At 42.2% G+C, this 16727-nt stretch overlaps 1 protein-coding gene across 1 annotated transcript; it reads right to left on the reverse strand.

Annotated features, from left to right (window-relative positions):
- Window positions 1–4999: 4999 nt before the first annotated feature.
- Window positions 5000–16654, reverse strand: ECD (ecdysoneless cell cycle regulator). Its single transcript, XM_086616414.1, has 13 exons — window positions 16462–16654; window positions 16247–16364; window positions 15964–16051; window positions 14146–14324; window positions 12751–12943; window positions 11734–11862; window positions 11105–11230; window positions 10082–10167; window positions 9191–9297; window positions 8209–8365; window positions 6780–6847; window positions 6431–6651; window positions 5000–5822 (listed from the first exon to the last, which is right to left on the reverse strand). Exons 1-13 carry the CDS (start codon window positions 16652–16654, stop codon window positions 5592–5594), a joined length of 1896 nt encoding a protein of 631 aa, XP_086472540.1. The 3' UTR covers window positions 5000–5591.
- Window positions 16655–16727: the final 73 nt, after the last annotated feature.

The following is a 16727-nucleotide window of genomic DNA, read 5'->3' on the forward strand; positions in this document are numbered from 1 at the left end:
GTTTCACTTACAAAGCACTCTCCTGTCACCTCAGGCTGCTCTGCTGCTGCACAGAGAGGTTGTATTTTCCCACCTGGAGGGGTACTCATCCATTCTGAATGGCAGAAAGTCTGACTTCAGCATCGCAGGTCAAGGAGGAAGCTCTTACATGGAGAAATTGCTTCACTTTAAAACACACTCTGAGACACAGTGGACGCATGCTGAATCTGACGCTTAGCCTGAGAGGACATGGGCAATTAATGGAACGCCCTCATAACATGACCATGTTAAAGTCCTTTTTCAGGTAACCACGAGCAGTTCAACTCTGGCAGCTGCAAGGGACAGGCTGTCAGAACTACTTAATTAGGCAAATACAATTCCCGTCCTTCAGCCTGAGGCACTGCTGAAATGAGTTCAGCAGCCCCAAGCCTTCAGCTCCCATTTAAAACTTGTTCACTTTCCAACTCAGCAACAGATGGCAAGCAGCTGTGTAAGGGGCAAAAATACTGCCCAGTGTCATTCAGGCAACAATGCACACACCTGGGAAGGGCTGAGCACCAACAAAACCACTTCTGTTAAAAAAAAGAAAAAAAAAAAGGAGGCCAGGTTGCCAATCTGGAAATGATGTGACTTGCATTTTCTTTGAGAGCCATTGGTGGTATTCTGTAGACAATCAGAATGTAGAATCATCATTACATGGAGAAGCTGAAGTTGACATCAGCTGTCTCAAACGCAAGAAAGATCATGGAGGCAGAAACACAAAGCCTCCCCAGCTCCCTCACAGGGAGAGCAGTGTTGGCACAGGAATGGAAAATGTTGATATGATGTCCTTCTCCACTGTACATAGCACCTTTTTATATAGCACTCTCCTCAAAACTTCCCATCTAAACAAAACACAGTGAGAAACAGCAGAAATTAGGAGGCAAGGCAAGGAAGTAAGATTTGAAGTGGTTGGGGAGAAAGAGTGATACACAGCAAAGTCGTTCTAATGGCAGGAAATGCAAAGAAGGCCTTGTTTCTCCGAGTGGAAGTATTGCAAAGGGACCCAGAGGATTTACTAGGACATTAACAGAAGCAGGAAAAGAAGGAAGATGAGGTTTAGGATAGGGACAGAAGCAAATTCACACATCACTCTTATTAATAAAAGTCCAAGAATCTCAACAAGATGTTTTAAGGAAGGGGAAGCTGAAAATTTAAAGGTCTGATCTGAACTAATAATCTTAGATTAACATCTCTGCAGTCACTGGATTTCATTACTCCTTTTTGCCATCAAATTGTCAAGTCTTTACCAGAAATATCTCACTTTCTGCTTCCTACCTGCAACAGTGGTTGAGTCGTCTACATATTTTTTTCCGAATAAACTGAGCTTTACCTTCATGTTCACTTTCTCTTCACTTCCCATCCCCGTATGCTTGCAAAATTGTGAATATCCATCTGGGAGCGTTGACCCACTTAAATATAGGCTTTATTCCAAACAGCAATCCACACTTTACACAGGATTAACACACAACGTGATATTCTTCTGCCTCCATTAATTACTTGGCTTCTTAGCTACAGTTTCACACCAGAAACCTGTTAAGTTGTTCATGACACCCTTTTCCATGACATCGTGCTCCACAAGACAGTTTCCTAGCCTGGAAGCACTGCCAGGACGTATTCCTACATCTGCCTGTTGTTTCTCTCCTATTTCCACATGACAGGTTTTTGCTGTGTGTTACTGTAAGAATTCAAACACAAGATTAATAGAATCATGACCACAACAGCAATCTCATTTGCCCAGAAAGCACAGTTTTGCTGCGGAATTAATTATCCACTATTGGCACCTGGAATTTGTAATAGGTTACCTTCTCTGTCCTCAGCAGGTGGTAATCAGGTTCCTCAGCTGGTGCCTGAGGAACACACTCGATGCACATCAAAGGTGATGTTTTTTAGGCTTCACACCCCTGACTTTCCATATTCTTGAGCAATCCCTTTTTTTCAATAGTTCTGTATTCGGTCATTTAAGCCGAGAATCTCAACTGCCCTCTATGGTGATATACTCCGAGGGGTATAAACAAAGCTGGAAAAAGAAATACATTTCCATCTTAGAGCTGCCAGAACAGATGCTCTTGTGTTCCATTCCAAAGATGTAAACGGCAAGAGGGAGGGCAGCTGTTGCTGCAGCTTTTGCAGCATCCCAGGGGATCCCGAAGTGGTACAAATGGCCTGCCCTGACTCCTGCTGCTATTAAAAACAAAATCCAGTTTCTCATATGAGCTAGATGAGTAGCTGCAGCAGAAGCTGCACCAACACGCACAAAAAACGTTTTTCCACCACTGCAACTACCACATGCCCTGGAGATAAGTGTTACTCCTATCTTGCAGTGTTAGAAAGGCAAGGCAGGAGCAAGTGTGGTGCAGGGAGGTGATATTCCACGGCAACAGAGCAGCCCGACATCCACTTGCACAGCAAGGATGCTGAAAGCAGTTTATTTGCAGGAGATCGACGTGAGCACAGGGACTTCAAACGGCAGGTAGCATCACTGACACCACACTGCACTTGCACACAGCGAGCTGCAGTTAAATACCGTTCCTGCTGAGCCACAGCTCCTCCCCACTGACCCGACAGGAGTTGGGATTCACGCTGGAAACATTGCTACCCTGGGGGCTGCTGACTTCTGAGAGGAACTGCACACCCTCCACTAACACAGAGGAAATAAAGACCTTCTTTCTTAGGCTCCTCACTGTTCCATAAAGCTGGCTGGTGGACAGAGTGGCAACAGTCAAACTGCCCAGGTGTTTGGAAGAGTTTTAACAAGTGAGAGGTCTCTACTGGCCCCTGGGATCAGTTTCCATCTCGTATATGGAAGATGAAAGATCCATTCTTTGTTTTCTTGCTTGAAGCATACCAGTCAACAACGACGCTGGCCAGAACTGGGGCTACAGGAGTCAAGCCACAAACAAGAAAACTACACTTCTGGGAAGGGTCAAAAGTTGTAGGATGAACAAGGCTGTACGAAAGGCAGATGCTCAAGTGAGCAAAGTGAGTAAATTGTGTTGGAATGCAGTTCTAGTTAAACTAATTTAGAATATAATGGAATCTTTGATAGCAATCCATTGAAAGGGAACCACACTGCACTTGTCTTCCCTAATGAATTCCATCAGGCTTCCCTCCCTAAAAATACTCTTTCAAAATTAAAAGCAGAAACGCCTCATATGTTACTTCAAAGCAGTGGAAGAGGCAGTGTGGAAATGCTTATTCTTCAATGGCAAATTCTCTTGTGAGCAATTCCAGAGTCTTGAAAGTCTCCAATGCGAAGCTGCTAAACAAATATAAATGGTTGGAATAAGTACAGCCCCACAGAAGTGACAGTCCAGTTGACAGAAAAGTAATATTATCCAACAAGCAACATCAGCTGAAGTGCTTCCAGAAGAGCAGCTTTGTTCTGAACACGAGCTTAGAAGTTTTCTTCACATACTACATTAGGAAAGTCCTTCGATGTATTTTGATCTTTTGTATAGTACAGGCCACAACAGAGTTTAAACGTGATCGTGTTCTTGAAACTGAATCATTTTTTAAATTACCAAAAATTCATCCAACTACTCATCAGTGGAGAATTCTATGTAGCTTCAGTGTTAATTACCTTCTCTGTTAAAACATAAACCCTTTTTAAGGTTCAAGTACATCTGTTTTCCACCACTAACTGCTGGTTATCCTCACCTGCTAGATTCAAGAACTCCCGTTACCCCGATTTTTCCAGCGTAGATTTGTCTAACTAATCCCAATCCACCTCACCTCTCTGCAATCCAAACTCCTTGAATATCAGTGGCATCTTTATACTTCCTAACTCTTATTGTCCATCTCTAATCCCTGTCCAACTTGCCAGTACTCTCCGTAAACTGCTGACATAGTAACTGACACAGCATCAATGGAGGACAAACGTGGAGGCAGCAGAGCCATCACACCCCTCATCCACATTCATTCCATGCATTCATGTACAGAACCTCCAATATTTATAGTATTCTGCTGGAGCAAGAAACCAAACAAAAATTTGGAAAAAAAAAAACAACACACAAACCATAAGCATAGATCAGCAGGGAAGTCAGCAAGCAGGAGCTGCATTCGTTGTACACTGTCAAGGTCTCACGAATCTCAATGAAGCTATGCTAATGTGTGACTTTCAGAGAATTTTTCTGTGCATTGTCAAACTCGGTTGGCATGGCAGTCAGATACTGAAACTCATCACCCAGCAAGTGTCCAAGTCCTACACGGAAACAACTTTTGCTACATTCTGCTTTGTCAGTTAAAATAATGCCAACGCTTCACATGCAAAAAAAATAAAGCTAAGACCTCAACTAAATGGACTCGGAACCTTAAGACTAATAAGAACATCAATAATAATAACAATAATAATAATTCAGTCCTTTAAAAGCAATTAGGCACGCCTTCAGGATCAACCAGGCTTTTGTATCATCGAATACTATTTTTCTGAATATGCTTAAAAAAACAACCAAACAAACAAAACCCAAAAAACTCAACCAATGAGCTTCTCTTCTACCAGTTAAGACACTTGATTAATTGTTGCATGGAAGAAAAAACAAAGACAAGACTCACAGAAACTGATTCAGATCTGGCAGGACTGCGTTCTTGCTGTCTGTAAATCAAGAATTTCTACATATTTTATTCCAAATTTATCTTGTTAAAACTAAGTCTTCATATCTAGAACAGATTTTTCATTCCATGTGAAAGCAACATGCTGAACGCCTTCTAGCTACGCTTTCACTGAAAAACAAACCAGAACTGTTCAGACTGGGCTCATATACAGCTACTGCTGGCACACCACCAACATTCAGCAATAACGGAATTCAAAAAATGTCCAATTATGAAAATGCTTTAACTCCAAGAACTTCCGATACTGCACTGAGGAAGTCATGCATCCTTTCAAAGAAAAAAAAAAAAAAAAACAGCAAAAAAACATCTCCAGTAATCGAGTTGTATTTCTGCTTTTATTTAAATCAATTCAAAAAATACTTATAGCCAATATTTACACATTCAGTCCAATTACTCTTCAAATCCTCCTGGTTAATAGAGTACAGATTCCTACAGTAATTATCAGAAGTTCCTACAATGAAGCATTGTACTTTTGGAAAAGCGATTAAGCGTCTGCTGAACATTTAACCGCTGTTCCCAAACCCACAGAGAACACTGTTCCTCTAATACGGTATTCCTCCATCTCCCCCTGAAGGCAGGAGCATTTTCAGAACACAAACTGCTTTCCAGATATTGAAAATCACCTAGTAATGGGTAAAAGGGCATTTTAGAAATACGGCAAATTACTTAATTGATTTGAAAAACTGAAAACAGGCTTTTTAATAAAAAGTTTCATTCAAATCACAACATCACTTTTTCAGTTTCCTGAAAACATGTTGGCACTGGAAAAATCCAATTTCTGCCCGAGATAGTATCTGAACAGACAGCTGTTGCAGGTAAATTCACTTGGCATCTTTGAAGTCACACACAGCTAATGCATAAAATGCTTTAAATTCAAACCTTTTGTCTCTTCTTCCAAATACTGCTAGTCTTTCTGTGCTTTATTTCTCAATCAGCCATGTCTCCTGAATTAAGACAGTCTTTTATTCCATTGCTCGATTGTTAGAGCCAGTACGATCTGCATTTTCAGGTAAATACACTCCCATGCTCTGTAAGATGTTGGAGGTGGGTCCTGCCAGTCCAGACTGAGCACTATAGGATTCAAGCAAGTTAGCTACTAAGTTCATATCCACATCAACTGGTGTCAACTCAGGATCTTCAGCTCCAGAACCAGGGCCAGCATTTTGAGACGTAGTTGCATTAACAGAACTTGCCTATAGTAAGTATAAAGAGAAAGTTTTATCAAATTGTGTAAACGTGGGGTTTTTTTGGTTTGGTTTGTTTTTTTTAAAGACAAACCACAAGAGAAAAGAAACAAGGAAACAGTTCTGTAGCCAACCAAGTTCAGTACGTTGCATACTGTCTTGACAGACAGGAATTTAGTCACCAAATGCTTACGCCAGTTAAAAATCATCACTTTCCATTATACAGACTAAGTTCCAAGAGAAGGACAGAGAGGGTTCCTGAGCCCTGGCTCAGTTTCCTGCGGGAGTAATCTACTACAGGAACTTGAGAAGTCAAGCTGCAGCTGCTTGCCTTACTAATAAAACAGGGTAAAACAGGGAAAGGAAATTAAGTCTTGGAAACAATGTGATAGTCAAAGCTTAGCTAAGTTTTTTTTTTTTTTTAATATATCGTGATGCAACTGCAGCACATTTTGTTTGCACGTGGGATTTTTTTTTTAATAATTAGTTAGCACATGATCAGAAGACAGAAGTTTTTGATCATGTTACTCACAATGACCAATTTTAGAGTGTTTCCCCTTTCCTACTAAAGCTCTCAATACTGTTATGCTCCAAACTAGAACTCAAGGCATACTTACCCCTTTCTTTTGGGTGGTGAAACTTTTACCAACATTGGTATGTGCCAGTTCACGGTCCATCTCGTTCATATATGACTTGAGACTGCCTATAAGCTCATTAGGCGACACGTTCTCGTCTTGCCTTTGATGTTCAGCATCTAAGTCATCATCATCCTCATCTGAGAAGTCAAACTCCTCCTCTTCATCCAGATCATCAGAATCCAGCTCTTCTGAGTCTGCACCTATGTATTATTTTTTGTCAGCATAGATAACGAACAAATCGGCACAGTGCCTACGGGTGATCAGAAAACTCAGGGAAGCCAAACAACCACGAGATATTCTGACAGAAGAAACACAGAAGCAATCTCACCTAAAATTCTGTCTAGCGCTTTCGTAAAAGAATCTACGTCAAAGGTAACATGGGATTCATCAGATGACCTGAAAAATAAAAAATATTTTTAAATAAATTAAGCTTCTATGCTTGCATAAGCCTGACACAGGCATAAACCATATGGCATACTGATTTCTCTCAAGCCTAGATTAAAGTTGGGACATTTGAACTGATGGTCTTGGAAGTGCTTGAAAGTCCGAGGCCTCTATAAATTAGAAATGGAACAGCAAGTGAAGGGATTCCTGGCATGAAAGAGAAAATAAAACCAACAACTTCAATTGTCTGTCATGATCAAACAAAAATTGCACTGAAGACAACCAAAATAAGCACGCCTGAATCCTTCTGGAACAAAGTGGTGGTGTTACAGCTCAGACAGAGATTTACAAAGCTGAGAATCTCTGAGGTCTCCTGCCTAGAAAGCACACTAACAGCTTCTTTCTGACCTCTCTTAAGACTCAGTGGTTTGCCTTTTTTGTTGTTGGTTTTTTAAATAACTGAAAAAAACAACATTACAACTCAGACATTGACACTAACATTAATTAAAAGGATCAAACAGTTAAGAGCATAAATGGAGTGGACCCTTACACACTCGATACAGCATTATTTTTTCAACATTAAAGCTATTAAACAGAACCTGGACAATGTGCTACTACCTAACTCTTTGCTTTTGAAAATTAAAGGCCTGTCAGCAGAACATTCACGCACACTTTCTCAACTCCAACAATTAATCTAGCGGCACTCCGCCGTTGTCTAAACAGCTAAGCATCGTCAGTTAGCACTGTTCTTCCACTGTTGGGAACAACGAGAAGGATCCACAGTGACTCTTTTCTGCTGCTTCTAGGTGTACAGTACGTGCTTCAGTAGCGCAAAAACAGGCCCGGCGTATTCAAAATACTAACCTACAGGAAAGCTAAATACAGCTGTTATCACCAAAATCAACAGTCTTAATTCACAAAGATAGATTCCCTCAATTTAAATTTCATTTTTATTTCTGCACAGCCTCACCACAGGAATCTTAGCAGTCTGAATGGTTAGTCCTTCGTGGAAGAAAAATTTCAGCACAAGTGAACTTGAGATGTACATTTTAATAACTGCTAAAAACTATGGTAACGAACAACAGTAAGCCTTCAACTTAAAAGGGTTAAAAAAATTTTGAAACCCACAAAACCAAACTAAGCAAGAGTGCTGGAAAATAGTGCAACTTCCAGCATTTTTACCTGTACCAGTGCCAGAGCAGACACCAAGCTGGTTTAAAGGCAACTGCATACTCACTACTAGGTTTGTTTCAGGCCTCTGCTCAGTAGAACACCTCTGAATTTTGATTCTCTGCATTACGGAATCTACCAAGGGGCTGCAGCAGAACGAAAACACATTCTACACCAGACACCAAACTTAAAAATACTACTACCATGGCATTTCTGCTCCTTCGTGCGTTGAGACTTTGGATACAAAAGCCTTCATACTTTCAGCAACAGCTTCCAAGTCGTATTTCTGCTCTTCCTCATTCCTTGCCTCCTTCAGCATCTGATCTAGATGATCTGGTGTAATATCCAGCCAACTGTCATCTGAAAGAATATAGGACAGACACATTTGTTACTCTGCACAAGTCTCTTAGCCCACAACCCAGATGGCTGAGAGTAGTGCTAGCATTTTGTACCTTGTTTTTGCACTATTAAGTTTTCATGCCGATACTGGATAACTATAAGGCAGTGAGAGGCTGAGAAGAGAAGCTCAGATTTAATTTCACTACTTTAAAACTCTGCTTTAGGTGCAGTCTCAAACTAGCAGATATTGTTCTAGTCACAGATAATCCTTCTGCTACTAAATGAAGGAAGCAAAGGTTTATACTATAAAGGGAGAGCCAATCCAACCTTCAGCTATGATCATTAACACTGAATGTTGGATTTGTGTGCCCCTGCATCATTCAGAAATACAGATGCGACCTGTACTACACACTGGCAACAATGATATTGCTGTCAAATGGGTAAAAAAAAGCTATTATATAAAGTTTATGCTGGTCTTGTATTTGCCATCAGAGTAGACCAGACAGTAATTAACTGTGAACTACTATAAAATGTTTAAATACTTTCTGTCTGGTAGACAGCTAACGCAAAGTACTTGATCGGGTGTAAGTGTGCACGGTGTTACTGATCTAGTGGTATCAAACCAGGAATTGGATTGCGTATCTTGCCAACTCACAGCCTCAAGCTTTGTAGCTTATACAAATGAACTGGTTGCCTCAATCTTAAATGAGTAACACCTCTGGCAGTCACAGGATAGGAGACAAACCAAGTAGATACAGAGACTGGTATAGTGCTGTGAACATTCACCCTCTCTCCCCTCAAATAATCCTCTGTGATAGGAACAGTCCACTCCTCCATCCTGCTCACCGTCCTCTGGAGGAAGACAAGCTGCTTCTCTCTCAAATTCCTTCAAATCAATAGTTGTTGTCTGTAGCAATGTCAAGATTTCATCACCTGGGCTCACTTCGACAGAGCTAGTAGAAAAAAATCTCAATTTACTGAAACAGATTTTTACTAGCATTACAACGGCAATGGCATCACACACTTTACATGCAGGTTTTCACTCAAATTCCTCATCGTTCCTTCCAAGCAAATACATCAAAAAGGTAACTGAACTTGGAGCAAGTACCATAATAATACACAGAGAGTATTAGCCAAAACAAGACACAGTCAATTACTATAATTCTTTGTTGATGGCTTCGAAGCCCATTTCTCACATTTCCTTCGTTCTTTATATTTATTTTGTCTTGGCAAACATGAGGATTGCCAGATCCCAAACAGCACAGAAATTCAAGCGACTAACAGTCAAGATACTATGTACTGGCAAACCCTCAGATATTTTTGTAATGATTTATTTTTTGGATTTGATCTTTTGGAGAAATCTACAGCCAGCTGCTTGTCTTAAGTAAAGGATACAGAGTACTCTGTATTTATTATTCACTGAGCCTGCTTTCCAATGAAACTTCTGAATACTTGCTATAGCCAACCAACCAAATGATGCTTTTCAGTCACCTCTTAACCCACTTGGAATAGCTTAGCATTTTAGAAAACCAAGATAAATAGTTACTTAAGCAGTAACTTCTACTAGTAGACAGTATTCCAGAGGAATTAATGCCCACATGTCCTAGCCACGGCACCCATGTTAAGTGTATAACGGAGAAAAGGGTTCAGTTTTTTTGTAGCAAGTATTAAAAAAGGTAAGTTAAAGTACTTGCAGGTATTGTGTATGATTACTCATGAATTTCAAGTAGCTCTTACCTTTCTGGCTTAATAACAGATTGCTGGAAGTAATCTTCTGCCATATGCAACAGCTCCGAGTACTTAGCAGATCCTTCCATTTCTCCCTATTTAAGGCAAGTCACAAGCATGAATCTAAACAATTCTCCCCCCACTTCCTTTTCACAGTCAAGCTTCATAACGATGACTGTTTGTCACACAGAAATGTAGTGCTGAGAAAACCAAAACAAGTAATGCTGCTTTGCCATGGATACTTGGAACAGAATATAGGAAAAGGGCACAAGGTGTTTTCACAGTCAAATACAAACTGAAGTCTTATGCTGCAATATCACATGGAGTACACCAAAACCAAGCAAAGATAATGCTATGATTCCCACAACAGGGTGGATTTAGCATGCCCAGGCTACAACTGTACAGAAACTGTGAATGAATCTCTTGTTGTTTGGGAATTACCCACAGAAGTGGCATTGTAGTACTGTACCCTTTTCCTACATTTAAGGGACACTAATCTAAGCATTCTCATAGAGTTGTCCAATTTTATAACCTTCAAATCAGTAGTCAATTTATGTCCAATTTATAAACGTCAAATAAGTAGTAAAAGGCATCTTTTAAAAAAACAAAACAAAACACGACACCGACACAAATAAAAAATACACTTACATGGGCCCACATGAGTCCCTGGCTGTTAAGTATAGATCTTTAAGAATACTTAATTCTAGAGGCATGCAAATGAAATGTAAAACAGTGAAAACAGTTACACTGACCCACAACCATATTGTGGTTTCCTTTGTTCAAGTTTATTTCCCCTGCCTTTAGATGAATGAATTCATCCCCAAATCCGGCTTTTTCCTTTTTAATTTCCAAAAGAAATTAATTCATTTCAATGGGGAACAAACTGCACATACCTCCTTTAAAGGCATTCGTGCATTTTCCACAGACAGAAGCATTAGATTTATTGCCCTGCTGTAACTAGTTACACAAGTTCAAGAGCTAAAACATGTTTTTCCTAGAATGTTTAAAACACACACTCACACACTACTTCACCTTGAAATAATTCTTCTCCTTTAGGCTGCTGAGGAATCTCTCCCACAGGGGACCGCTGAACACATTTCTCTTGGAATCAGGAGATACTTTACTGCACTTGGAGCATAAAATTTCAAAGCCATGAGCCTGTATAAGAGATGCAACAACAAGAGGTTCTCGAGATGTGACAAATTTAAGTGCACTTGTAAATGACTGCACAAAGAACCGACTATCATCGAGCTCCCGACGCCGCCGTTTGAGAAGCAGGTGCCAAACCCAATTATATGTCAGGTAGCAGCATCTTGCTTTGAAAGTTGAAATCAATCTTTCTGCAGCAATAATGGATCATTTTGACTTTGCAAAGTTTCTCTACGTGGGCAAAGCAACCTAGAAGACAGATCTATAGTGCACAAGCTACTCCTCACATAAGCATGAAGACTTTACATGTATTTATAATCTATGGAAGTACAAGAGTGCTCTATTCCATAAAAGAAAACTCCCACTACACTGTACTTCCAGAAAAATGGTAACTGTGAATTTGCTCGCTTTTTTCTGTACAAGCAGGCAACTTACAAGCAAAGAGTCATTTCTCAAATATACGTAAACAAGTAAACTAACGACTAAGTACAAAACACACAAAAAATAATTACCAGTTTCATGCCTAGCTCATAGGCTTTGTATTGAGGGTCAGATGGGAGAGGCAGTGTATATCCACTGCGTCGATCCGCAACAAACTTCTGCTGCACTAGTTGTGCATATAAACACTTTGTGAAAGTAACCTGAAAAAGCCAGAGCAAAAGAAAAACACTCACCGGAGTCTGACTGTGTTGTGTACAGGCATCAACTTTCCACCACTCATCTGAATTTTGTTTTAAGGCCCCCATATTACAGACAATACCTGAGATTGTATTCAAAACACATCTTAGATAAATATGCCTAAGAGACATTGCTTTTTAGATCTTACAAAGTATATTCCAAGTTGACATCTCTAAATAAACATGAACTTCATTCAGTCTAAATACATTAGAAAAAATCCTCAGTATTCATGCCAACAAGGTATATTTTGAAAAACGTTAAGGGCTCTTTCCAATTAATAAAAACAAAGCTGAGATTTCAAAACCTGTCTGGAAGTCTAAAATTTGTCTCTGAAGCTTATTTTCAGGAGTCTAGGGGTATAACTCTGTAACGCAAATGTATCAGATACAACACTGCTGGGACAGTGCTCATAAATAAAATTCATAAAATAGCTTTCAGACAGCCATGTAAGTGCAGCTGAGAAGGTGAAAAGCTTTGGAATGACCAGCTAGGGGTAGTGAGGAGCAACTCCTTATGTTGGCTGGCAGTGCTGTCAAACTGCTCTGATCACAGAACTAGATCAATTTACTTAGCAAGCACTTCAGCAGAGGAACTATCAACAGCAACCTCTGATTCCAGAAACACTCATCTCACGATCAGCCATTTGAAAGTCTAGCCCTGTCACTCTGAGTGCAGAAAAGCTATTAATGTACTGAACTGGAAATTCATGTCTAGTGTCAAAAGAAAATAAAATAAATCGGAAAACATGCTGTTTTAAAAATTAAATCCACGTATTTATATCACCTGACCACAGAACCTCTGTCATTACAGAACCTACTTAAGTGACAAGTTGCATGAGAAGGATCACTTACTACAGTCATCACGCGCTCATCTGGAAGGAAAGTGCGAAAAGTGCGGCATGCTCGTAAATCCACGGGATCTCGCAGGTAGAAGGCCTGGACTGCTGCAGCCACCAACGACGGGCGCTGCCTCAGCACCGCCACGATGCCTGCTGGAAGGTAGCAGTGGGCTCGGTGAAACGAGGCCTGAATTTTCTCAGGATACCTGTATCATACAATAGCAACATAGTGTATTGAGTGTATTGCAATCCCAAACCACTCCTCTTTAATTATTCTACCCATTTTCACTTTAATATCAATCTATATTATGGGCCAAGTGCCAGAAGATTACTCTAAACTGAAGTTAAAAGTCAGCTAAGCTAACACCTGGAATGCCTGTTTATATATACACATTTTTATACATATATATAAATGGCTAATAAAAATTTAATCCCCACATTGGTAAGATGAATCACTGTGAACTTGACTGACATGCTCAGCTATAAGGCATCCTTCATGGCATCAAACATAGAGGTCACCTGGCTCGCGCTGTCAAATCCTTACAAAAAATAACGTACAGTGCTGAACGCACCTGCGTCAAGCCAACGCTCCGAAAAGCGTGCTGGTTCTACGTTTTACTTCACAATCCTCTTTCTCCCCCCACAAGGGGCTCCTAAAGCCTCACAGAGCTTTCAGGTTTTTCAATACGAGAAGGATGTGAAGGAAGTGGAGTGTTAAAGGGAGTGGAGCATCTCCCTTCTGAGGAAAGGCTGAGGGAGCTGGGTCTCTTTAGCTTGGAGAAGAGGAGACTGAGGGGGGACCTCATTAATGTTTATAAATATGGAAAGGGTGACTGTCATGAGGATGGAGCCAGGCTCTTCTCAGTGGCATCCAATGACAGGACAAGGGGAAATGGATATAAGCTGGAACATAGGAAGTTCTGCTTAAACACGAGGAAGAACTTCTTCCCAGTAAGGGTAACAGAACACTGGAACAGGCTGCCCAGAGAGGTTGTGGAGTCTCGTTCTCTGGAGATGTTCCAAACCCGCCTGGACGCGTTCTTGTGTGATATGATCTAGGTGGTCCTGCTCCAGCAGGGGGATTGGACTAGATGATCCTTTGAGGCCCCTTCCAATCCCTAACACTCTGTGATTCTGTGTGATTCTGTGAAGAATAACTCTTGTCATTGTCAGGTGTGGCATCATAATAGTGAACCATTTTCAGAGCCCCTAGATCACAGTACAGCCTACAGGACATTGGTCCCCCTCTTCAGAAGAATGTCACAGAAAAATCTCTACTTGGCAGTTCCTGAAAAGGAAGCAACTTTATCACATCTAACACAAAAACCACTGACTACAAGAAAGCACCCCAGACAGCCCAGGATCAAAACTTACTGTTGCAGGAGACGAGAATAAAACACCCACATACCCACTGATGCGTTTATACACTGCTGTTCTAATGGGTTCTGCGGCCAGGAACTCCTCTGAACGTCGGGATAACAGCGTTAACGCCTGCGAGATCGTTGGACTGGCCGCAGACAGGTCACATTCCTGCTCGTCAGTCTCTGACAGAGGAATGATGTGCAGTTCTCCTTTGTAAAAGAACACCTGGCACACAGTAACATTCTCATCAGATGGGATAAGAACAGTCCCACACAAAGCAATGCAAAATTTCATTTCATATATGAATGCATTTGTTTAAACGCAGAAAATACCAAAGTGCAAATAGAAAAATAATACAGGAAACAGATGGGGGTTTTTTTGTTTTCTTTTCAAATGGGAGATAAGGTAAATACAGATGCCAGAGATCATGATCCGACCAGTAAGTAAAAACCTCTATTTTAACTGCAACAAGTTTGGTCAAATATATCTTGTTTCCTCGATAACAGTAATACCAAAAATCTCTCTTCAACTAGAGATTTGCTTCAGGAGAATTCGACAGCATAACCTAACTGCTGAAGAATAGGACAGGGACTACAAAGCATTATTTCAGGGGCTACACATGACCTCTGTTGGTTCCCGACCCTAAGAAAAGAACTGAATGTAACATTATCAACTCCCTCACTCCGCCTCTTCCTCCAAATGGCAAGAAAATCTGGTGCTGATAGTCCAGATACAGGTTTGCAATTAATTTTTGTGTTACATTCCACTCCTTTTCTTTTTTTAAGAGTTTTGTGGTAGGGAAAAAACCCAAAACAACCCAAGTCTTTGCTAATGAAAAAATAAGTTCTTTCCATGTAAATCCATTGCCAAGAAATTAAATGACATAAGTACTAGCAATCATCCACAGCGAGGTGGTGAAGGAGTCCACTCAGACCCAGTCTGTCCCCTTGTACAGTCAGCAACGCTCCAGTTGTGAGCATTCCCCAGTCTGAGGGCAGCAAACCCTCACACCTGAGCACTCGAGTAGAAAAAATCCAAGTGGCTAGAGCACAGCTGGAAAGCTCCGACAGATCCAACAGTGCTTCTGAGGAGAGCAATACGGTATGTTTGTCTTACACTACCAAATACATTCCATAGTTCCCATGTTATCCAAGCTTTCCCTGCACTCAGTAACCTACAAAATGGAAAGCTGGCCCAACTTACTGATTTTACAGATCAATCGATAGCTCAACAGCTTCACTGCCTTCACATTTGCCACCATGAGTAGCAAGTTTTACAAAGTTCAGTCAGCTCTGCATTATCGAGCAACTTAAAGAATGATTTCTGTGCAAGACTCACATCTAGCTGAGCAACGCAGACTCACAGCCTAGCAGGCAGGTGTGTAGTCGCCATATTTTGGCCATTAGTATAAGAACTTATTAGTATAAGAACATTCTCTTTCTTCCTTCCATCAACGAACCGATTCTAGAAGAGCCACTTGATATCCGTAACAATTTCCAGGTATCCCTACAGCAGTTTCTCAGGACACGCTCATCCTACATAGCATTCTGTAAGGGCATGCAGAGCAGAATCGAGTATCAGAGCTTTCTGGTGGTTAAGGCTCTCATTCAACATCCACAGCAAGCATAAAAGAGCTCATTAAAACCAGAATGAAAACAGACCACGCTGAAAAAAAACATGCTGTTCATTAAAATAAGTCTTGAGCCCTGACCAGAAGTTTCTTCACTAGCAAGGGATAGAAAGCACTCTGGATTTTCAGTGCCAGTCAGACCACTTGGCTAGACAGAGGTGCAAGAGACAACTCAACTTGGTAAGTAAATGCCACTGTGAGCCACTCGCCAGTTGGTAGAGAAGTTCTACTCACCCTGTTGTCACTGTTCTCAGGATTCAGCCACTTCGGGAGGAAATCGGCTGCTTCTATCAAGAGAAACTCCCCATCGTTGTCATCGACCCTGGCCAAGGAGAGGTGGGCTTCTTACCAAGGGAAGTGTCATGCAGCACAACAACGCACGCTTCTCCATGCGCGTCTGCTTTTTTTTTTAGCAAAGACACGACCCTCCGCCAGCCCCGGTCAGGAAAGGCGCTGCCCCCCCCGCCCCGACCGCCGCCACCCCGGAGGGGCCCGCGGCCTCGGCTGCGCTCCTTACCTGCCCGCCAGCCCCGGGAACGCCCTGGTGATCTCCCGGACGAGGTAGACGATGAACCACTCGTCCTCCACGTTATCCCCGAACAACGTGGTGCCGCCGATGTGCGCCGGGGTCTCGCCTGGCCGGGGGCAGAGAGCGGAGAGGCGGCTCAGCCCCCCGCCGGGCTCCCCCCCTCCCTCCCGCCTCCCGCGCCCCCCCGGTGCCCCGGGGCTCACCCCGCGGCGGCACGTAGCGCAGGCGGAAGGGCTGCTGCTGCCAGATGTAGGCAGCCAGGAGCGGGGCGAAGCGCACCGCGATGGCCTCGGCGCAGCGGCGAAGCAGCGCCTCGCCGCCCGCTCCCGCCGCCGCGGCGAAGAAACGGTAGCGCACAGCGTCCTCCGCCACCGCGGGCCGCCTGAGCCCCTCCATGGCGCCGCGACGGGCCGGGCCGGGCCTGGCCGGGCCGAGGCGGGAGGCGGGAGGCGGCGCTCCGCCTCCCCGG

The sequence above is a fragment of the Tauraco erythrolophus genome, chromosome 9 (assembly GCF_009769465.1).
Source record: "Tauraco erythrolophus isolate bTauEry1 chromosome 9, bTauEry1.pri, whole genome shotgun sequence".
In the NCBI taxonomy this organism is placed as follows: domain Eukaryota; kingdom Metazoa; phylum Chordata; class Aves; order Musophagiformes; family Musophagidae; genus Tauraco; species Tauraco erythrolophus.